At 41.4% G+C, this 23241-nt stretch overlaps 1 protein-coding gene across 1 annotated transcript in view; it reads right to left on the bottom strand.

Annotated features, from left to right (window-relative positions):
* Positions 1-5399: 5399 nt before the first annotated feature.
* The window catches only part of LOC137522897 (carcinoembryonic antigen-related cell adhesion molecule 1-like), a 32133-nt gene continuing 14291 nt past the window's right edge, over positions 5400-23241 (bottom strand). The window contains exons 3-5 of the mRNA XM_068243032.1: positions 15762-16043; positions 7841-7870; positions 5400-5636 (exon numbers count right to left, since the gene is read on the bottom strand). Coding sequence (XP_068099133.1) covers positions 7842-7870; positions 15762-16043 — 311 coding nt within the window. The 3' untranslated portion in view covers positions 5400-5636; position 7841. The remainder of the gene's footprint in view (positions 5637-7840; positions 7871-15761; positions 16044-23241) is intronic.

Below are 23241 nucleotides of genomic sequence, written 5' to 3' on the forward strand. Positions count from 1 at the left end.
ACAGTCTGGTTCCCTGTGCCTCAGGGAATCCTTGGCTGTAGTACAGTCTTAATCACTCATTCCACCTGTGACCTCACTTGCAGCACAGTCAGTGGTCCCTGCTCCTCAGGTGTCCACTGGCTGCAGTACTATCTGAATTCCCTGCTCCTCAGGGAATTCTTGGCTGCAGTATAGTCTGTATTCCCTACTCCTCAGGGAATCCTAAGCTATTGTTATGCTAATATGGATATTGGGAATGATGTAGATGTGATATACTTGGACTTTGCAAAGGCCTTCGACACTGTTCCCCACAAAAGTCTGGTGCAAAAGTTGAGGATGCAAGGACTGGAGAAGAGTCTGTGTTCATGGATAGGGAACTGGCTAATGGACAGAAAACAAAGAGTTGTGGTCAATGGATCGTACTCAAAATGGGAGACTGTTAGCAGTGGGGTCCCACAGGGGTCTGTTCTGAGTCCAGTGCTCTTCAATTTATTTATTAATCACCTAGTAGATGCAGTAGTGAGCAATGTTGCTATTTTTGCAGATGATACAAAATTGTGCAGAATCATCAACTCTCAGGAAGATAGTGTCATATTGCAACAGGATCTGGATAGGATGGCTCTATGGGCACATACATGGCAGATGAAATTCAATGTTGACAAATGTAAAGTCATGCATTTTGGACGTACTAATGGTCTAGCACCATACAAAATAAATGGGATACAGTTGGGGACATCAAACTTGGAGAAGGACTTAGGAGTACTCATTGACAACAAGTTAAATAATCGTACTCAATGCCAAGCCGCTGTAGCTAAAGCTAACAAAATTTTGGGATGCATTAAAAGGGAAATAAAAACTCGAGATGCTAGCATAATATTGCCCCTGTTTAACTCTCTAGTAAGGTCACATCTGGAATATGGAATTTAGTTCTGGGCACCACATCACAAAAAAGATATTGCAGTTTTAGAGCAGGTGCAGAGACGAGCAACAAAATTGATACGTGGGATGGAAGGTCTCACTTATCAAGAAAGGTTAGATAAACTGGGTTTATTTAGTCTAGAGAAAAGACGCCTTAGAGGGGATCTAATTAACATGTATAAATACATCAGAGGGCAATATAATAGCTTGGCGGATGAGCTTTTTGTCCCTAGGCCTTCTCTAAAGCATAGAGGACATGATCTGCGCATGGAGGAAAAACGTTTTAGCCATTTATTTAGGAAAGGGTTCTTTACAGTAAGAGTGATTAAGATGTGGAATGCATTGCCACAGGAAGTCGTTATGGCAAACTCTATACCTGCATTTAAAGGGGGCTTAGATGCTTTCCTTGCATTGAAAGACATCCATGGCTACAATTACTAGGTAATGCCTAATGATGTTGATCCAGGGATTTTATCTGATTGCCATCTGGAGTCGGGAAGGAATTTTTCCCTTTAGGGGCTAATTGGACCATGCCTTGTAAGGGTTTTTTCGCCTTCCTCTGGATCAACAGGGATATGTGAGGGAGCAGGCTGGTGTTGTACTTTATACTGGTTGAACTCGATGGACGTATGTCTTTTTTCAACCAAAATAACTATGTAATTGTTTAGCCTTGGTCACCTGCCCTTCAGGTGATCATACTCTCTATCACCGCCAGTGGTCCCTGCTGCTCAGGCGTCCACTGGCTGCAGTGCAGTCTGAATCTCCTGCCCCTCAGGGGATCCTTGGCTACAATATTGTCTGTGTCTCCCGCTCCTCGGGAGATAACTTCTCTTATTACTATTGCACCAAACACAATACCACATTAGGTGTCCTGTGTCTAGCTATACTTGTATTATTGGTGATTCTGCAGATCACCACATAATCAGGTATAGCATCTGTATTATTGGTGATACTGCAGATCACCAATAATCAGAAAAATCTGTGTTGCTGACACCAATCGTTACAATACCTTTACCACTTCCATAGGTATTAAGAGAAAAGTAGCAGCCGGGTGTTGCTAGTTAAAAGCACTTGAGTGATTAATCTGAAGACGAGCAGAAGTTTTGTAGTTATCTAGTCAGGAGTATTCAGGTGTGTGTTAACACAATGCCAAGAAGGAAAGACATCAGCAAGGATCTTGGAGAACAATTGCTGCTTCTCGCCATTATCATTTGAACGGTTATAAAGCCATTTCCAAATAATTTGAAGTTCATCATTCTACAGTAAAGAAGCTCATTCCTAAAGGTGGCCACAGACGATACAATAAAATGATCCGATTTTACAGCAATTCGATAAAATGATCAGATCTCCCGAAAAAAATCGAAAGCATTTTTTCATTCGACTAAAAAATCCGATCAGATTTCCCATTTTTAGATTTTTATCTATTCGGAATGCCAGATATTTTTCTTCAATTTCTCTAAAGATTGTATGGTGTGTTAGATTGTCAGTTTATTAATATCAGGGGTGCTCGGATACCCCTTTTCAAAATCCGGATTGACCCGGATATGGATAACCAGATATCCGATCTGGGTCGGATATCTGATTTTAAAAATTTCCAATCTGTATTGGAATCGGATATCCGACCCTAGTATCCGGGATATCCGGGCAAATTCGGATATCCAGATAGAAAAACCGGAAGTGGCCTTTAAATTGCTTTAAAAACGTTTAGGGTAAATGAGGCATGTAGTATCATTATTGTTTAAAGGGGAACACTAATTGATGATGTGGGGCCTTAAAATCCCCCCCCCCCCAAAAAAAATGGCTGTCAATTAACATTAGGCCTAGGTTCCAGACAGCGGTCGTGCAGCCCACATTGTGTCCAAAGTCCAACCGCACAACTGGGACATGACAGTTTTCAGCCAAGACACCTCCAAAAAATTATGCAGCACTTGTGTTTTGGGTTAAATATAGGTGGTATCAGTGGCCTGTGGCACCCTGGCCTGGTGGTGGGAGCTGCACAGGCAGTAGGAGCAGGGCAATGCAGCAGCAGGTGTAATGTGTGCCAGGAGCATGCCGGACATGGCACGTGGCAATTGGCACTTAGAACGTGTCATGTGGCACGTGGCACTTAGCACGTGTCACATGTTATGTGGCACTTGCCGCGTGTCACGTGGCACTTGCCAAGTGACACGTGGCACGTAGCAAATGCCACGTGACATGTGTCAAGTGCCACGTGACACTTTCCAAGTGCCACGTGACACGTGGCAAGTACCATGTGACCCGTGGCAAGTGCCAAGTGCCATGTGACACGTGCCAAGTGCCACGTGACACGTTGCAAGTGCCACATGACAGGTGGCAAGTGCCACATGACAGGTGGCAAGTGCCACATGACAGGTGGCAAGTGCCACATGCCAAGTGCCAAGTGACAGTCAGACAGCAGAGGAGAAGACACTAGTGCACACTAACTGTCACACTGGCACTGCTCACAGCACAGCAGTTCTGTAGAAAGCTAACACAGTAGTACTACTACTCTAACAACTACTAGCACTGACTGCAGTACTACAGTACTAACTACACAATAACACAGTAATCCTATCCCCTAATCCCTAACCTAACCTATACCTAAGGCTAATAGCTGGCCAGCAGGCAGCAGCTGGCCTGGTCTGTGCACAGCACACACACAGACACAAAGCAGCTGCCTGCAGCACACACTCTGACTGTCACACAAATGACATCAAGCTAATTAACGATTTAACAATAGTGTAGTGATAGTAGTGAAGGGGCTAATCACTGAACAGCTTATCACTGTGTACAGCCCTTGCTAGGCTCAGCAGCACTGGAGCACACACTCTGACTGATACACTTTGACATCAATCAAGCTAATTAACGATTTAACAATAGTGTAGTGACAGTAGTGAAGAGGTTAATCACTGAACAGCTTTAGGTTTATAACTGTGTACAGCCCTTGCTAGGCCACTAGCACTGGAGCATGTCTCTCAGTGAGCATTCAGCAAGCTAAGATGATATGTCTCATCATGACAGCCCTCCTTATTATACAGGCCAGTGTTACTTTCTGTGATTGGGTGCCAGGATTTAGGCTGGGAGCCCTCTGATTGGCTCAATGAGGTCAGGTGGGGCTGGCCAGGGTTCCCCTCTGTGATTGGTTGCTAGGGCTTCTGCTGGGAGCCCTCTGATTGGCTCCAGGACGTCATCTCCTTAGTTACAGTATTTCAGATCCGGATATCCGTAGATATCCGCGTTATGCGCCCAAATATCCACAGATAGTTATCCGGATTTGAAAAAAAATCCGGAATCCGAATCCGACTTGGATAGCTGAAAAAAGTTCGGATATCCGGGTTACACGGATATCCGGAATCCGGATAAGCACCCCTGATTCATATACACACCCAAGCAATTTTCTCAGTTACCAATCATTTTTATCATAATTGGGTAAAAAATTGAACATAGTTGTGTGGTACATTGGTCATATTTTTGAAATGTTACAATCAGTCAGAAAAAATTGATTGCAATTCTTAAATTGAACAGATATTTAAAAAATTGTATGGTGTGTGGCCACCTTAAAACAGTTGAAAATCTTGCTAGGACATACCAAAACATCTGCCCCAAGATAAGACTATGCAATGCTCAGAGAAATTACAAATCAGTAGCACTATACCTTATATAGCATGTCAAATATTTAAAAAACATGACAGCACAAATAGAAAAAGATTGAACAGGTATAGCTTGTTTGGAGACTTGCCAGTGGAAAGTTCCTTCTTTCTAACAAGAACATGGCAGCACAACTTAAGAATTGCAAAGTTTCTTCTAAACAAACCATAAGGTTTCATGAACAATGTCGTATAAACAGACAAAATCAAACTGTTTAGCTATAATGCACAGCACCTCAGTTGCTGAAAAACAAAAACAGAATATCATCACGAATACCTTCCACAAATTGTCAGACTCAGTGGTAGATGGGTGGAAAGCTGGCCCTGTATTGCAGTCGCAGAGACTGGCCAAGTTTCATTTATTAAGTCAACCATGACGTCCTCTGTATACTAAAGGTTTCTAGAGTGAAATGTGAATCTATCTGTGCAACAGCTAAAGCTTTGCTAAAACTGTGTCATGCCACAAGACAGTGAAACCAAATCCATAAGCAAATCTAAAAAGAACATATGAAAAATAAAAAAATAAACATTTGCAATGGTCCGGACCTAATCTCAAAAGAAATGCTCGTAGGGCTTTATGAATAAATGCCCAGGCACCTCAATGGAAACAGGAAATTTGGGTGCCCACGGCTAATGGAGGATTTGGGAACAGCCATAGATACTAATGCAAATATCTGCTACTGGCCGTCGGAACTGGAAGCAGATAAAAACAGAAATTTGGTGCCCAATACATTTTAAATTTCAAAATTAGAACCTAATAGTTTTTAAAATTTGTATCATTTTGAAAATTAGAATGTTATAATTTGACATTTTTATTGTTTTAAAAATAAGAACATTATAGTTTTTGACATTTTTATCTTTAAGATTATTAGAATGTTATAGCTTTTGATTGAGGGGGATGGATTGAGGTAGCTTCATAAATCATCAAGTGTCTTCAGCAATGCCGATCTCCTCATTGCTCATTCCATGCTAAAGAGTCTGGGCTTATGGTCCACAATCTTTATTGCATAAAATATAGACGGTAAAAAGCAAGTTCAACTACCGTTACTGCTTCCCTTGGGTTGTGGTATAGGTCTCCTTATGCATTAATCGCTATATGTATAAAGAGAGAAATAAAATTACTGATTCAGTACATTGATAACATTAATTGATGCAAATCAAATTGTATAATAATTGTATGCAAATGTATACAGCTGGGAATTGAATCAATCAAAATAATCAGCTACTGTACTTGTTCAAATTATTTTTTTTTACTTTTTTTTTGTCTGATAAAAGCCTTATGTGACAGCACATGGTGGTGACAGGTTCACATAAGAAACATCAGGGGTCTAATCACATTTGATGGAGATAAGGAGCAGAGAGTTCCCCATATCTGGCACACTGCAGGCAGCATGACACAGACTCAAGCCATTTAGATCTTATAAGGCCATTTCTGATTTTCACACCTGCAGGTGGATGTTTACCAAATATATAAATGGGACACATTCCCACTAGTGACCTAAAAAGTGTACCGGAGTCGAAGCTCAGGTACAAAATCACATACTTACCTAACAAGAAGGAAGCTTCTGGATCCTAATGTGGTTTCCCTCACTGCCCTCTGGTCTGTCGAGCGTAGACCCTCCAAATTTTACCAACAAGGGCTTGTCTGTATTCTGATTGGGGTCATGCTCTTCCTTAAGCTTGAGTACGGCTGTACTGTGCCTGCCCGAGCATGGCCGTACATAAGCAGCTCCATGGCACTGCGCAGGTGTGGCCGCGCTCATGCCAGAAGAGAAGCAAAGCCCCAAACAGCTGGAATATCTGTGAGTGGCAACGGCGGACCAGAAGACAGCCTCATTAGGATACAGAGGCTTTCCTTAGGTAAGTACTGTATGTGTTTCTGACCCCGAACTTAGGCTCAGGTTCTCTTTAATTTTCTTAGCAAAAAATTGTTAAAAAATGCATGTTGACAGATACACTCATACCAAAGTGCAGCCAGTCTGTAATGGAACCTGAGGATGTTGGCAACACATGAAGCACATTGTGTTATGTGCAAATACATTTCTTTAGATCTTCCTCTTACTAGCTGGCTAGTGAACTATCTGCTTTTCCGTTTAATGTTTTAAAGCGCACCTGAAATGAGAGGGATGAGGAGGCTAACATATTTATTTTCTTTTAAACTTTGCACACTGCCTGTCAGTCCTGTCGATCTTCTGCCTCTAATAATTTTAGCCATAGACCCTGAACAACCATGCAGATCACATGTCTCTGACTGAAGACTGACTGGCTTACTCACAAGTTTCAGGTGTGTGATTCAGACACTACTGAAGGTAGAAAGATCAGCAGGACACCAGGAAACTGGCATGGTTTAAAAGGAAATAAATATGGTGGCTTCCATAGCCCTTGCACTTCAGGTGTCCTTTAATTATTTAATCTCATCTGGGCACTTCCATGTTACCTATATAGTTTTCTAGTTTTGCTAGTTATTTAGTTCCCCACCACATCCAGGGGCATGGCCAACCATCAACCAGTTTAGAAAAATCAGTGGGCAAAAGCGAGTCCCCCAAATGCTGTGGTTGCTACTGGAAGCTACTTGTGAGAGTACATTCTACTAACACAAACCCCTTCTCTCTCAACCCATTCACCCCACCCACCTGCCCCCTGATCATTTAATTCTACAGTTAGAAGTTCCTGTGATCCTCTGTGTTTGTCTCTTTCTCTGAGGTTCTTAATGAGTAAATTTGCTACTTGTTAGCAGTGTTGCTTACTCATTTTCACCGAAGTCATTCTCGCATCGAAAAAGCTATTTTAGCTTTCGAGAAAATATTTGCGAAAATACATTTTATTTTCACTATATGGTAATATGAAAATAATTCATATTTCCGATGTAAAAAATTGTGAAAAACACAAAAAAATTTGTTATTTTGAATTTTTTTTTTTTAAATGTGAAAAATCACAAAATGATTGTCAATGCCATTTTCACTCGAAAGTCAAATTTTAAATTACTTTTGCAGAAATGAATGCAAAAAGAATATCAGCATTTTTGCCCATCACTGCTTGCTAGAAAAACAAAAATAAGCAGAATATACTGTATTTAATTCACTTTAATAATTATTTTGTTTATTACAGTTGATAGTGAGAAATGTTCTCCTTTGTCTAAACAATGGCTTGCTCTTTTGGATCAAATAGGAAATTGGCCTCCAAAAAGGTTTTACTTGTCAACAAGTGGATTCATAATAACAATAATAGCTGTGACTCAATATTTTATTACCATAAGGCAAGCCAAGATAAAGTCATTAACGGTCATAAATACTTACTTCATAATTTGTTTCTTGTCCTGCTTTTAACTACATAGGAGAAAAATACAACACAAAAATAAATTTAATAAACAGGATTATTAAGTAAAACAGCTTAAACAATGAGGTTTACGTGCAAAGAGAACAAAGTGCATTCGTTTGCAGCAGACTATATGATTTTAGTTTACAATAGTGTGACCACATACAGTGGTGTGAAAAACTATTTGCCCCCTTCCTGATTTCATATTCTTTTGCATGTTTGTCACACTTAAATGTTTCTGCTCATCAAAAACCGTTAACTATTAGTCAAAGATAACATAATTGAACACAAAATGCAGTTTTAAATGATGGTTTTTATTATTTAGTGAGATAAAAAACTCAAAACCTACATGGCCCTGTGTGAAAAAGAAATTGCCCCCTGAACCTAATAACTGGTTGGGCCACCCTTAGCAGCATTAACTGCAATCAAGCGTTTGCGATAACTTGCAACGAGTCTTTTATAGCGCTCTGGAGGAATTTTGGCCCACTCATCTTTGCAGAATTGTTGTAATTCAGCTGTATTTGAGGGCTTTCTAGCATGAACCGCCTTTTTAAGGTCATGCCACAACATCTCAAAAGGATTCAGGTCAGGACTTTGACTAGGCCACTCCAAAGTCTTCATTTTGTTTTTCTTCCGCCATTCAGAGGTGGATTTGCTGGTGTGTTTTGGGTCATTGTCCTGCTGCAGAACCCAAGATCGCTTCAGCTTGAGTTGACGAACAGATGGCCGGACATTCTCCTTCAGGATTTTTTGGTAGACAGTAGAATTTATGGTTCCATCTATCACAGCAAGCCTTCCAGGTCCTGAAGCAGCAAAACAACCCCAGACCATCACACTACCACCACCATATTTTACTGTTGGTATGATGTTCTTTTGCTGAAATGCTGTGTTACTTCTACGCCAGATGTAACGGGACACGCACCTTCCAAAAAGTTCAACTTTTGTCTCGTCGGTCCACAAGGTATTTTCCCAAAAGTCTTGGCAATCATTGAGAAGTTTTTTAGCAAAATTGAGACGAGCCTTAATGTTCTTTTTGCTTAAAAATGGTTTGCGTCTTGGATATCTGCCATGCAGGCCGTTTTTGCCCAGTCTCTTTCTTATGGTGGAGTCGTGAACACTGACCTTAATTGAAGCAAGTGAGGCCTGCAGTTCTTTAGATGTTGTCCTGGGGTCTTTTGTGGCCTCTCGGATGAGTTTTCTCTGCGCTCTTGGGGTTCTTTTGGTTGGCCGGCCACTCCTGGGAAGGTTCATCACTGTTCCATGTTTTTGCCATTTGTGGATAATGGCTCTCACTGTGGTTCGCTGGAGTCCCAAAGCTTTAGAAATGGCTTTATAACCTTTACCAGACTGATAGATCTCAATTACAGTACTTTTGTTCTCATTTGTTCCTGAATTTCTTTGGATCTTGGCATGATGTCTAGCTTTTGAGGTGCTTTTGGTCTACTTCTATGTGTCAGATAGCTCCTATTTAAGTGATTTCTTGATTGAAACAGGTGTGGCAGTAATCAGGCCTGGGGGTGACTACAGAAATTGAACCCAGGTGTGATAAACCACTGTTAAGTTATTTTTTAACAAGGGGGGGGCAATCACTTTTTCACACAGGGCCATGTAGATTTGTAGTTTTTTTTTCTCACTAAATAATAAAAACCATCATTTAAAACTGCATTTTGTATTCAATTATGTTATCTTTGACTAATAGTTAACAGTTTTTGATGAGCAGAAACATTTAAGTGTGACAAACATGCAAAAGAATAAGAAATCAGGAAGGGGGCAAATAGTTTTTCACACCACTGTATATAGGATGAAGGGTAGTTCTTGTTTGCACAGCGCACTGTGAAGACTTGCAATAGTCTTTAGCCCAGCAGCCAACTATAACTGAGTACTATATGTAGGTACAATGGTCACCCTGAAAGTAACAGGCATTTGCTTTTTACCTTTCATGCACAGTATTTTTTCCATATAATTTAACTTCCACCTGTAAGGTTAACCCCTACTCTCCCTGCACCACTTGTCACATGACTGCAGAATGCCAATAATGGTTTGTTCAGCAGCATTAACATGAAGTGCCCCTCCTTCCCCAGCCTTCCTCAGTTCCAAAGTAGAATGAATGATTTGTTGTCTCTGCTCTGTGGCAGCCTGTAAGTGTCCCTAAATGAAAATACATGAACTATTGACATTTTTCTATCTCCCTCTGCTCTCAGAAGTCCCAGGAAAACGTTAATGGCTGCAATTTTTAATTAACAAGGTACAGACAAGACAGATGTAGTCCCTTCCATGCCTAAAAATTAACCGCTTCAGGCAGCAAAATAAGACAAGTAAAACAGTCTGGTTGTCTATATGTTTTGCATTGTACATAAACCAATGTTTATATCATCATGTCACATGTCTCCTCGGGTACACTTTAAGACTGGATCTCCTAGCAGCACATTGCTAGGTCATTCTGTTTGTTTTTACAGATTTGTGACTCTGCCCATCGGTCCTTTGCTCCTTGTTCCTGTACTCTAAAGCCTCATCTAAACGGTCCAATTTTCCGGGAGATCGGATCTATTAGACGGATCTATTAGATAGTTTCCAACCGGTCTAATCAGATTGCATAGATTTTGGGTGCTTATTAAAGCAAACTCTATCACAAAATTCATCTGAAACAATTTGGACGTCTACACAATATGCAATTTCTTACTGATGGAAAATTGTACAGTGTAGATTAGGCTTTAACCTTTTTTTCCTTGCTAGTCTGACAATTCTTTGCTCATTGATATTATCTGATGTCCTGGTTAGATTCTCAGAAAAGGAAGTTGTGGCTGGGCACACCATCTGAGATTGGGTACTTGGTATTGTGGTACAGGCAAACCACCGAGCAAGTCTATATTCAAGTATACCAGCACTCCAAAAAGTTTTCCAAAAATCACGCTCTTTTTATTGAGCTGACATATCCACAAAAAATGACCGACAATTGTTTTGGGGGCCTCTCAGGGTCCCCCTTTCTCACACGCCTTGAGAAAGGGGGACCCTGTGAGGCCCCCAAAACAATTGTCTGTCCTTTTTTGTGGATATGTCAGCTTAATAAAAAGAGCGTGATTTTTGGAAAACTTTTTGAAGTGCTGGTATACTTGAATATAGACTGGTTCAATTCTCTGTGCTTGTGTGACTTTTTCTCATATATGCTGATTAGGTTTATCCACTCCTGTATTTATTCTGTGTTTGTGTGCATTGTCATTGTAAGTACAGTATGGGACCTGTATATTTTGCTACTTGTGATTCATCGTGTGGCACTGATTATATATGGTGGTATGTGTCTTTACATTGCTGCAATTTTGTAAATAAACAGATATTTTCTTTCAAAACCTTTGTGCATACCTCTATATTTCCTTGCAAAATGATCTTCAGCTCCTGCCTCCTGTCTTGTTTCAGTTGCGCTTTGCTTGCGCAGAGCATTACACATTTATATTGTGCTTTTCTCCTGTCAGACTCAAAGCACTTGAGCTGCAGCCACTGGGCCTTGCTGAATAGGCAGTAGCAGTGTTAGGGAGTCTAGCCCAAGTACTCCTTACTAAATAGGTGCTGGCTAACTGAATAGGAAGAGCCAAGATTGTGTCAGAGCCAGAGCCCTTAACCAGGACATTATCCAGCCACTAAAAAGGTAGTTTATTGGTAAGGTTTGAAAATACCTCCTGTGAGAAAACTCATGCCAAAACATTTCCTTTATTGAAGAATTGAAAACGGCTGTTACTTTCTGGACAAAATCCCTACAGTGATGTAGTTGTAAAAACACTGACTGTATAAAGTCCAGTTCTTGCTGTTCTCAAGTATCAAAATTCACTCAAGTCTCTTGTGGGGTAAATATATTTTCTGGCTAATACAGCTAACGGTTGCTTCAAATCAACAAAAAAAAAAGTTTTTACCTGTTGAGGATACATTCAAGAAAATAGAGCTTTGGTTCAACATTTGAGGTGATTATGAAATGTGATCAATTTGCCCTGATCATAAACACATAAGCAGATTGGCCCTTTATAAATACACACATCTTAAACCAAACCTGAAATTAAAATAAAGTGATTAAAAAACAATGATATCTATAGAGCAAATCATTAATAGGACTTTCCTGGAATCTCTTAGTCCTTTAGCCACTTCCCAAAAACAGGTCCCCCCCCCCCCAAAAAAAAAACAACAAAAAAAAAAAAAACACCAGAGCAAATTTTCACATTACGCTCCTCCCATTTATTCACCAATAACTTTTTTGTTATTTATCACTCTGAATCTGATCTGATAATTGATACTTATCACTCTTATCACTCTGAAATGATCTATATATTGTTTTTTGTTTTGTTTTTTTTACCACAAATTAGGCTTTCTTTGGGTGGTACTTTTATATGCATTTTAAAGGTAATATAAATAAATTAAAAAAATATTATTTCTCAGTTTTCAGTCATTATTGTTTTGAAATAAAATGTGCTTCCATAGATGAATCTCACATTGTATTTGCCCATTTGTCTCGGTTATTACGACATTTAAATTGAGTCCCCAGTGTAATGTATGGCGATAATATTTTATCTGGAAATAATGGTGTATTTTTACTGTTTTGTAATTTTTAATACTATATCAATAATTAGGAGCCTTTATTTTTTTTTGGTATTTATAGGGTAGGGGTGTAAGGGGTTAAAAATGACTAAAATGTATGTAAATCTACATATAAACGTGTATGTGGGTGCATTTTTAGTTTTTAGCCACAAGATGGTGCTACACTTAATTGCTGAGTACTGTAAACAGTACATGCAAGTGTAACAGTGTTTACTTTCACTTTGTTAATGAAAGCCATCTTGCTGACGCTGGCTTTCATTCCTTCAGGCACTAGGATTGGGTTTGGGAACAAGCTGAGGCTCAGTGATGTCTCCCAAAAGTGACACCACTGTAACCATGGAGACGGGACACTATATGCAAAGCTAAAAGAGAACTTCCGGCACTGGAATGCTGAGAGATGAGTAACCTCCCAGCAGTGCTCCAAAGTTCTGTGGACAGGAGGCTGGTGTATTTTGTGGAGGAAGAGATTTGTGATATTTTGGGAGTGAAGCTTTGTGCATTTCGGAGGCAGAGCTTTGCAGGAACTGGGGGTAGGGCATATGTACAAGCCAGAGCACCCCTTCATAGTGGGTACAAGTAAAAAAAAAAAAATTAAATGCAAAGATTGATTTTTAAACTGTCATTTTTTTCTGAGTTAAAAAAACATTTTTTCTTTTTAAATCAATTTTCTCAAAAACGTTTTGGATTTTTTTTTTTGACTTGTATATCATCAAGCGGTGCCCCGATACTGTAGACAGAGATGACCAGATCTGGTGATGGGATCTGCCTGGGCGAGAGGCACCGTGAGTAACAGCACCGGTTGCCCCCCTGCTATGGCTGCAGAGGGAGCGAGAGGAGCAAGAATCGCTGTAAGGAGGTGATTGGGGCCACTGCAGGGGGGATCGCTAATCAGAGACATCTGAGGAGCTCCTGTAGCTAGCTAACATGTGTTAGCAAACATACAACTAGCTAACTTGTTTCAGTAAACCATAGTGCACGAGTATACCTCCTGAGCGGCATGCCCGACTCCATGGGTGCAGCAATCACCCCTAGTGTTGCTGAAATCCGAACTTTGGGTGAATTTGGATAGTTGTTATCCAGATTTCACCCAGTTACCTGTGCGGGGTGGGCGGAGGGGGGTCAATCTTGAAGTCTTCTTCGCTCGTCCCTCGGCGCCTCCCACTCGAGTCACCTGAATACAAACACTTCCTCCTTCAACCCGGAAAAGGAAGTGTTTGTAATCACGTGACCGCCAAGTGGAACGCATCGTGGGAGGCACCGAGGGACTCACCGAAGAAGACATCAGAGAGGTAAGATTGACCCCCCGCCCACCCCGCACAGGTTACTGGGTGAAATCCGGATAACAACTATCCAGATTCAACCAAAGTTCAGATTTGAGCATCTCTGATCACCCCTGCGACCCCTGTTCCTGCCACCCCAAAGGATTTGGGGGCCCCTCCTCCTCCCTCTCCCCAACTGCTAGTCCAGCCAATTAGCATAAAAAGCTCCCTGTAAAAAAACTGTGTGCAGGAGCAGATGTAATTGTTTCCTGCTTCTTGATGCTGCTTAACAGTAGAACACTCTGTGCTGCCATTCAATGGCTCCTGATCATGTGACCTGCATTGGGTTAGTGGACCAAGGGGCCCCATGCTACCATTTTTGCAGGGGACCCTGTTAAGTTTAGTTTCGCCCCTGCTCAACACTGTGTCGGGCATACCGCTTTCAGCAAAATTTGCCTGCCTGACACAGTGTCAGGCATACCGCTCAGGAGGTTAAGGACAGCTGAGGACAGGTGATAATTCCTCACACACTTAAAAGTTATTATCACTTGCATTCCTCTCTGTGAATTGACTTTTCACATGATTTTTTTTTTAATGGACAACTGAAGTGAGAAGGATATGGAGGCTGCCATATTTATTCATTTTAAACTATACCAGTTGCCTGGCATCCTACTGATCTTTCATGCATCAGTAGAGCCTGAATCACACAAATGCAGTCAAATGTAAGTCAAACATCTGATCTGCATGCTTGTTCAGAGTCTGTGCCTAAAGCTGTTAAGACTGATAAGAAGTCAATCCAGTTGGATTGACTTCTTATCAGTCTTATCAGCTATTTCAACAATAGCAAAAATTACTTTGCTTAGGTGTTTCAACTTGTTTCACAACAAAAGTTATGAAAGCATAAAAGACCCCTTTTGAGTGTGCATGGAGCTTAACTGCTGGATTGACCTCTTATCAGTCTTATAAATTGTGTGAACAATAGCAAGCAATGTTTTTTTTTTTGGTTGTTTCAACTTGTTTCACAACAAAAGTTGTTTGATAACTGTGCTGCATTCACTGATAAATAAATAGATGTATGGATGATAAATGCAAAACAATAACTCACAGCCTAGGGGGAAGATTTTATTGTTGTTGGTTACTTTGCTGATGAGATTTGATGCTTCACAGGTGAAGGATCCAATATCATTCTTAGAAATGGGGCTGACAGTAAGATTAGAGGATGGGGGAAAAACTTGTTGTAACGTTATAACGAGAACTATTGGGTATTGGATTTCCATTTAGTGCCCAAGAGAAGTACCATCAGCTGAGCAGTGTAGATACATAGAAGCCATTTTCCTGTGCACTCGCGCAGGCGCAGTAGATTATTTTTTTCACGCTTGGACCTGTCTTTTAGGACATTTTGCACCTCCCTCCTATACTAATGTCAGGTTGCTTGTGTCAAAGATCCTGCTTTAACAGGTTTGTTTTGCTGCTAATTTCTGCATTATCTTGGTGTTCAGACATGTGAGCCTGAGACAGGCTTTAAAGTAAATAGGAATCAGTTAAAAAATAGATACTTACCTAAGGAGAGGGAAGGCTCTGGGTCCTACAGATTCTTACGTCTCTTCTCCTGGTCCCCTTGTAGTGGCAGCAGCTCCTCCTTTTGAATCCCCCTGCCACGGGGGACTTCAGAAGTCCTCGGGAGCTGAGTCCACCCAAAGACAGGCGGCTGCATACTGCAGGTGTGCGAGTGCACGAGAGAGGACGCTCATGCATGTGCAGTATGGAGTGGCTCAACACTCGGGCTCCTGAAGACTTCTGAAGCCTCGCTTTGTTGGCAGAGACAGCAGTATTTGACCAAATTACTGGTATGGGGGAGCCAGTGCTGGAGCGGGGACCGGGAGAGGAGAGAAAAGGCTCTATAGGACCCAGAGCCTTCCTTCTCTTTAGGTAAGTATCTTTTTTTATTTTTTATTTTATTTTTTATTTTAATTGATTCTCATTGACTTTAAGCAATTTAAAAATGGAATTGTTCTGCACGGATATGCCATAACCCAGGATCATATGGGGACATTCTAATTCTCACCTGATACAGTCAGCTGCAGGGCGTTGCTAGTGTTGGAGCTGGCGGGGTTCTGGATGACACAGGTGTAGATTCCACTGTCACTCTCAGTGATTGGCTGGAAGTAGAGGTTGGATACCTTGCAGGTCACATGGGGCTCAGAACAAATATCCTTCCCATCTCGGTAAAAGGTGTAACGAGTTATAGGCTGATTACCGCCATTACAGTGGAGAGACATATAAGTACCACTGACATGTTTATTATTGTTAGTGGAATTACTACTGAAGATGGGGGCACTGAGGGGAGCTGGAAAAAAATGAAATGTCATGCTCAATGTTTTTTTCATAAAGTTTTTTTTTAACCCACAATTGCCCAATGCCCACAAACCATTCTTTAGGAAGCAAAACATAAGGCATGGTGAAGCAATACCAAATTGTGAACTGATTCCAGATCATTTTGTGCCATTGATAGTTGATTCATGGCAGCTTTTCAGCTAGCTCTTAAGTAATTGATGGACTAACTGAAGACTCGCATGAAGCAGGTATTAGTTAGTACTGCACACATGAGCACATGTAAAATAAACATTTCCAGATTAAATCAGAGATTTTGTTGTTTCTATTTTACTTATTTAGAATGACTTAATAAAAAAAAATGTTGGTGTGATATCCCAAAGTAATAGCAGATTCCCAGAGAGCATGTGTGTCCAGGTTAACTCTAAATTAACTTTAAATATTTCATTTAACTTAGCAAAATAACATATTACAGTACTCAAGGTCTTCAGGTCTACTGCTTTTAACACTTATGAGAAAGGGGTAAAGGTCTGAGAGAAAACCCCTGGACTCATTGGCCAGTGTGGGGATGCTTATTTGACTATTTTTGGGGCAATCCAATAGCTCTAGCCATTCATTACTGGAAGGCCCCTTTCACACCCTTTCACAGGCTGCACAACAGTTAATACGTGGCGGTTAATGTTATCCCACTGGCTTACACATAAAAGTAAAACGTAAGTACTGTGTAAAATTCCCAGTACCCTTAGCATCAGAAAGCATTGCTAATTTATGAGCACATTACGGCATTCTTACTAAGCTTGAAATGGTGCTTACTATTTGGCATGAGTACTCTGGGCCAGTGAGGGAGGTCTAGACAAACACCAGAACAACAAAGAGTAATCCACTGCAATACAATTGTTTAAAACACTTGAAATATATAGGGCTCAATTCACTAAAGTGTGATAACTCAGTTATCACGAGTAAAGGCTTGCACGTGCAAACGAGCGTGCAAAGCATTATGCGCGCAAACTGTTTCCACTGTTTGCGTGCTGTTTTATCGCGCAAACGGCGTTACGCTTCACGGGCTAAGTGCAGAATGCCATTGAAAGCTACGGCACTTCACGCAATCAAAAGATAGCATTTGGTAATGAAATCAGCAATGGTGCTTACCTTAACATGTGAGTTAACGTAATACGGCGCGCGCAGAGTTTAACGTGTGTCGCGTAATATACTGTATACACTAATAATTCTTTATCTACATACCGTTTGCGTGATCTGCAGTGACTTCACGTGATAATGTTACTTAGCACGTGATAACGATACTTTGCGCGCGAAGCGTAACGCCGTTCATGCGAAGTCATACCTTTACGCGTGCAAACCTTTACACGCATGATATCACATGCAAAGCGGCTTATCACTGTCTTGCTTATGCTGCGTACACACTGGCGACTATGGTCGTTTGAAACAGCTAATTAACGATCGTTCCGCCGACAATAGGGGAAAATACTTTACCCAACGATCATTAACACGAACGACAAAAGAACGACATCGGGAAGATGGAAATATCCAACCTGACGGATCGTATCTACCGACAATCGTTACAACACTATAGTGTGTACAGACATCTGCCGAGAACGATCGTTACAAGGGCCAATGCGCCTGCGTTGAATTCTGCCCAGCTTCAGTACTTCCTTTGTAGCGCAGCCGTAAAGATTGTTACATTGATCATTTCAATTAAACTGTGTGTTCAAGTTAACAATCATATATTTGTATCTACTGTAACTCCATGATTTTTTTTTATTTTATATAAATATGTACGCAACATTTCCTTCTGATCGTTCTTTTCTGCGAGAACGATCGTTAAAATGTGTATGGTGATCACTGCATCCCATCGTTGCATTCCAATCTTTCCAATATCGTTTGTCTGGTAACTATCGTTCCTTGCAAACGATAGTTATCGCAAGTGTGTACGTAACATATGTGTTAGCACACATTAGTTAATCAAGCCCATGGAGTTGATTTAACCAGTTCACCACTGAGAGGTTTTTCTCCGCATGGACCAGAGCAATTTTCACATTTCACCACTCCTCTTTTTCATTCGCCAATAACGTTATCACTACTTATCACAACAAAATGATCCAGATCTTGTTTATTTGCTACAAATAAGGCTTTCTTTGGGTGATACATTTTGGTAAGAATTATTTTGTTCTAAGTGCATTTTAACTGAAATAATATGAAAAAAAGGAAAAAAGTCATTATTTCTCAGTTTTTAACCATTATAGTTTTCAATTAAAATGTGCTACTGTGGATAAAACCAACACATTTTATTTATCCGTTTGTCCCAGTTATTACAATGTTTAAAATATGTCCCCAATACAATGTGTGGCAGAAAACTTTTATTTGAAAAATAGGGTGTATTTTTTTCAGTTTTGGGGTCATCTAATTGCGAGCTTCGGGTAAGCGGAGATACGTTTTAATGAGTGCTGGGGCTGTAGGACAGAAAATGAGAGAAAAACTGCTAACTAGTGCTGCACATTAGTTGGGTTCAGTAGATGGGTGACTCCTTAGAAAAAATATTTTGTACATGTTTATGTTATGTACATGATTATAGGGTTTGGAGAAAGGCATAATGCAAATGTTTAGGAATGGGTTGGCACTCTGGCTTTGAGTTTTCACGATGCCCTTTGAAGTTGCACAGGTCATATATATCTACGGCCAGCCTATTTAACAGAAACACATTAAAACAGAAACAGAAGCCTTCAAAATATACAGAAGCAACTATACACCTCTCAGGGGAGTAACTAGAAATCACTGGGCCCCCCAGCGAAACTTTGGATGGGGCCCCCTTCCCCTGCACACTGAATAGGGACTGTTTACAAATCTTTGACTACAAAACTTTGCATGATTCCTTATCAGTGGCTGAGCAGAAGCAGTCATTAGAACAACTGCGCAGAGAGCAGAAAGTTTTTTTCTCTCCTTGCCCTTCCTTATCAGTCTCTCAGGACAGGGCCCCCTGTGGCTTCTGGGCCCCCCTGCAGCTGCATCCCTTGCAGGGTCTATTGTTACGCCCCTGACACCTCTCCATCTCCCAAAATAAACTACATGCCTAGCAGCGTGCCTGAGTTGAAAAATTATTCACTGCCCAATGTGCTCATGCATGAACCAGATGGTTTCAGTTACTGATGTGATGTAAAAAAAAATTTTAATGTGCTTTCTTGCTCATCTATGCACTTGACCAACTTCCTTATATTTTAATGCACATTTTTGCATGCATTTTTTGCATGTATTCATGTTTTTCCCTGCGTTTTTGTGTGCTTGCGTTCATGCATTTTGCACCTCTGCTTCTAAACATTCAGGCTGGATTCACACTTTGATGCGCTACATTGAATTGCATTGCTTTGCGCATGCTTTTTTCAATGGGATGCAACGCAACTTGACTCAACTCAATGCAACACATCTAAGTGTGAATCCAGCCTCAACCTTTTTCCTTGTGTTTGCATTTTTTGCATGCACTTTTTTTTTTGCATTTTTACATGCATGATTTTTCACATAAATGATTTCATAATGCTGCACTCGGATAAGCTTTTGAGTGTCTACTGTACAATAATTTTGACTTAAATATGTGTGTTTGTTTGCACTTTTTCATCATTTGTATGCTGTTTTTAAATACTAGAGTTTTAGCTGGAATTTTATATGCATATGTCTTTATTTGTCATGAAGTCTCAAAGGACTGGCACCACACAAAGTATTGCTCAAACACTTTATTAAGTCATGCAAGAAAGTGACAGCAACGACAGCCCGCTGTTTCAGCCTAAAAGACCTTACTCAAGTTGCTTCAATGTCAAGTATTTGAGAGACTTCATAAAGTATTTGAGATATACTTCCTCTGTGTGGTGCCGGTCCTTTGGTTCTTTGAGATATATGTGACCCCTTGGTACAGGGGTGAGGACCTGGGCACACACTGTTTTGGTTGCACCTTCTTTTTGGGTGCTTCTGTATCCACATTTTTGTATGCCTTTATTTAGTGATTGCCATTCATAAAGTTGAAAAAAACGTTTAAAAACTTTTTTTTAAGTTAAAGTGACAGTACCACATAAAAAAAAAATATATTTTTTTCAAATAGTGAATTGAGCTTATTAGGAAGTAGAGTGAGGCACTGCAGGGAAGAGTGGAGCTCCATCACATGGAATGCAAGAGGTGAGTCTGCATTCCCAGCCTGGCCGCTGCTATCATTTCTGAAGGGGGGAGTGTTGAAGGAGGAGCCTGAAGTGAGGGAGGGGGAGCTCTGGCCCCCTCCCTGCCACTGTGTGTGCCTGCTGTGGGCACTCCTGAGCTGTGCTCCGTCCTGCCCCTAAAAATGCCCCTGGTCAGGTCCCAGAGCCACAGCCCCCTTGTGGCTGCCTCCTTGCGGGGGTGATTGTTATGTCACTGCTTAACTGTAAACTAAACAACAGTTTTGCATGCCAAGCAGGAGATGCAAAGTAACGTATCCTGGAAGAGAGTGACCTTTGATTGATTGATTCCATATTGCAAAGTTATAACCTTATAATGTGGGTTGTTTCAGTCTGGTATGCCTTTATCGTTATTGTCTGGGCAACGCTATGTGATGCTGGTTTGTAACATTTGAATTATCCATACCTGTGATGACATTGATGATATTGAATTTTGATTGGACTTGGGACAATGGCTATCATTCATAAAGCATTCCCGCATGCGGAAATGCTGAAAACAGCCGACTTTACCGATCATTTAGCAAAGTGTTTATTCATTAAGGCTGCATGAGAACCTGACAGAGCGATAAATTACTGCCATGTGTGGTGATTATGTTAACAAATGCCACCATAAATCAATTCATAAAGATTAGAGCAAGCAGTGTCAGCATGGAGATTACCGCTCCCTTTGAAGTAGAGATAAGCATGAGGTGAACAGCTAAGCTAATTAGACAGACCTAATAGATTGTTTAGAAAGACTATTAGACAGATTCAAAGACCATTCAGGGCAAGGAGAGGCAGTTTTTAAAAAATGCACATGTAAAGGGATGCTGGGGCTGCCTCTTCTATAGTAATGCTGTCTCTGGAGGAGAAAATGTATCAACTCCGCAGCTTCTCATGTTACACAAACATACCGCCAGCCTACCGCCTGCCTAGTCAGGGGAAAATACCGAACTTGTATCGCAACTGTAAACATTTTTATGAATGAGCACTGTGAAGTGTAAACTACCGAATGCGGTATTTTCCTGCACAGATTGTTTTTACCGCACTGCTTTTATGAATGATAGCCATTGTCTTTACTAAGCAGCGGTCACCTTTTGATTCATTTGCTGGTGCTGATTATTTTAACCACTTGAGGACTGCAGTGTTAAACCCCCCTAAAGACCAGACCATTTTTTTTACAAATAGGCCACTGCAGCTTTAAAGCCTCGCTGCAGGGCCGCACAACTCAGCACACAAGTGATTATCTCCCCCTTTTCTCCCCACCAACAGAGCTCTCGGTTGGTGGGGTCTGATCGCTAAAGATGGCTCAAACCTCCGATTTTAGGTTTGCGAACATCAAACGCAAACTTCTGAAAAAGTTTGGGTTCATGCAAACTTCGCGAACAGCAATAGACTTTAATGGGGAGGCGAACTTTGAAAACTACAAACATTTATGCTGGCCACAAAAGTGATGGAAAAGATATTTCAAGGGGTCTAACACCTGGAGGGGAGCATGGGGGAGTGGGATACATGCCAAAAGTCCCAGGGAAAAATCTGGATTTGACGCACAGCAGCGTTTTAAGGGCAGAAATCACATTGAATGTTAAATTGGAGGCATGAAGTGCTTTAAAACATCTTGCATGTGTATACATAAATCAGGTAGTGTAATTAGTGTACTGCTTCCCACTGACAGACCAAACTCACTGTGTAACGCACCGCAAACAGCTGTTTGTGTAGTGATGGCTGTGCTGGACTGGTGCGCACCACGGCGAGAGTGCAGGCCATGGCGGTTTTCAAGCCCATATGGTCGAGCTGAGGTAGCTCAATGACAGAACAACAGTGACTGTCCAGCTGATCGAATTTGGTATGTCCACAATGAAGCAACAACCTTATTATCTTGGGTGTGCCCTCCCCCAACACACTCATATAGCCGGCGGTCATTGCTTCATTGTGATATGCAAGCCTCTTCACCGCGGCAAGGTAACGATCACGAAGGGGAATTGACCCATGTACATGTCTTTTGTTTTGTTGTTGCAGCCGCAGTGTAGCCAGAAAAATTAGGCAAGCATGTACATGCACCAGAAAAAAATTGCTATTGTGTTTGTTAGCGGCCGCTGCTAGCAGCGGCCTTAAAAATTCAGGAATCCACCTGGAGTCCTGGACCTTGTTGGTGGTGGCGGAGTAGGCAGTCAAGCAGCCTGCAGGCAGAGATGCTGTGTGGGGACTGGGGACCGAATTAGTCTTGGGGCAGGCAGTCACACGGCATGCAGGCAGAGATGCTGTGTGTGTGGGGACTGACTTAGTCTTCGGGCAGGCCTGACCATGCTTTGCAGACCACGTGGTCAGATGGACCCTTGACCCAATGCTGTGTGCCAGAAATGACACCACTTGCCTTTCAACATCACGGTACAGTTTGTGTATCACCTTTTTTGAGAAATAATTGTGGCCGGGTATCTTCCACTGCAGTGTGTGGCTTTGATTTTGTGTGCTGCTTTTCCTCGGGTGGTCATCCCATTGCAGTTTGTGCTTTGTCATCATGTGCCTTCGTAAGGAAGTTGTCCCTATGCGGGTCTTGGTCTTTCCACTGCTCAATTTGTGGTGGCAGAGAGTACAGATGGCATTGCTCTCATCTGAGGCAGACACACAAAAAAATGTCCACACCACTGAGCCCTGGGATGATGGCACTTTGGTGATGGCAACCGACTGCGTTAAGTGGGGTGCCAGAATCAGAGCAGGAGGAGGAAGATATGTCTAACTAAGCATTCCCTAATCTGTGCAGCAACCTCTCTCCCTTCTCTCACTACCTGCGCAGAATACAGAGTGAGGAAATGGCAGACGCTGCTGCTTTTTATTAGGGGGAGGGGCTCCAGGAGGGAGTGTAGCCTGATTGGCTGCCCTGTGTCTGCTGACTGTGATGTAGTGGGTAAAAGTTTAGCCTAATGATGTAGTATAGGGGGCGGGTCGTACTCGCCGAAAATTAACCGAACAGTTCGGGCCATCTCTACTGATCGCTCCCCCAATGTTTTTTTTTTTTTTTATTAT

This window comes from Hyperolius riggenbachi, chromosome 6 (assembly GCF_040937935.1).
Source record: "Hyperolius riggenbachi isolate aHypRig1 chromosome 6, aHypRig1.pri, whole genome shotgun sequence".
NCBI lineage: Eukaryota > Metazoa > Chordata > Amphibia > Anura > Hyperoliidae > Hyperolius > Hyperolius riggenbachi.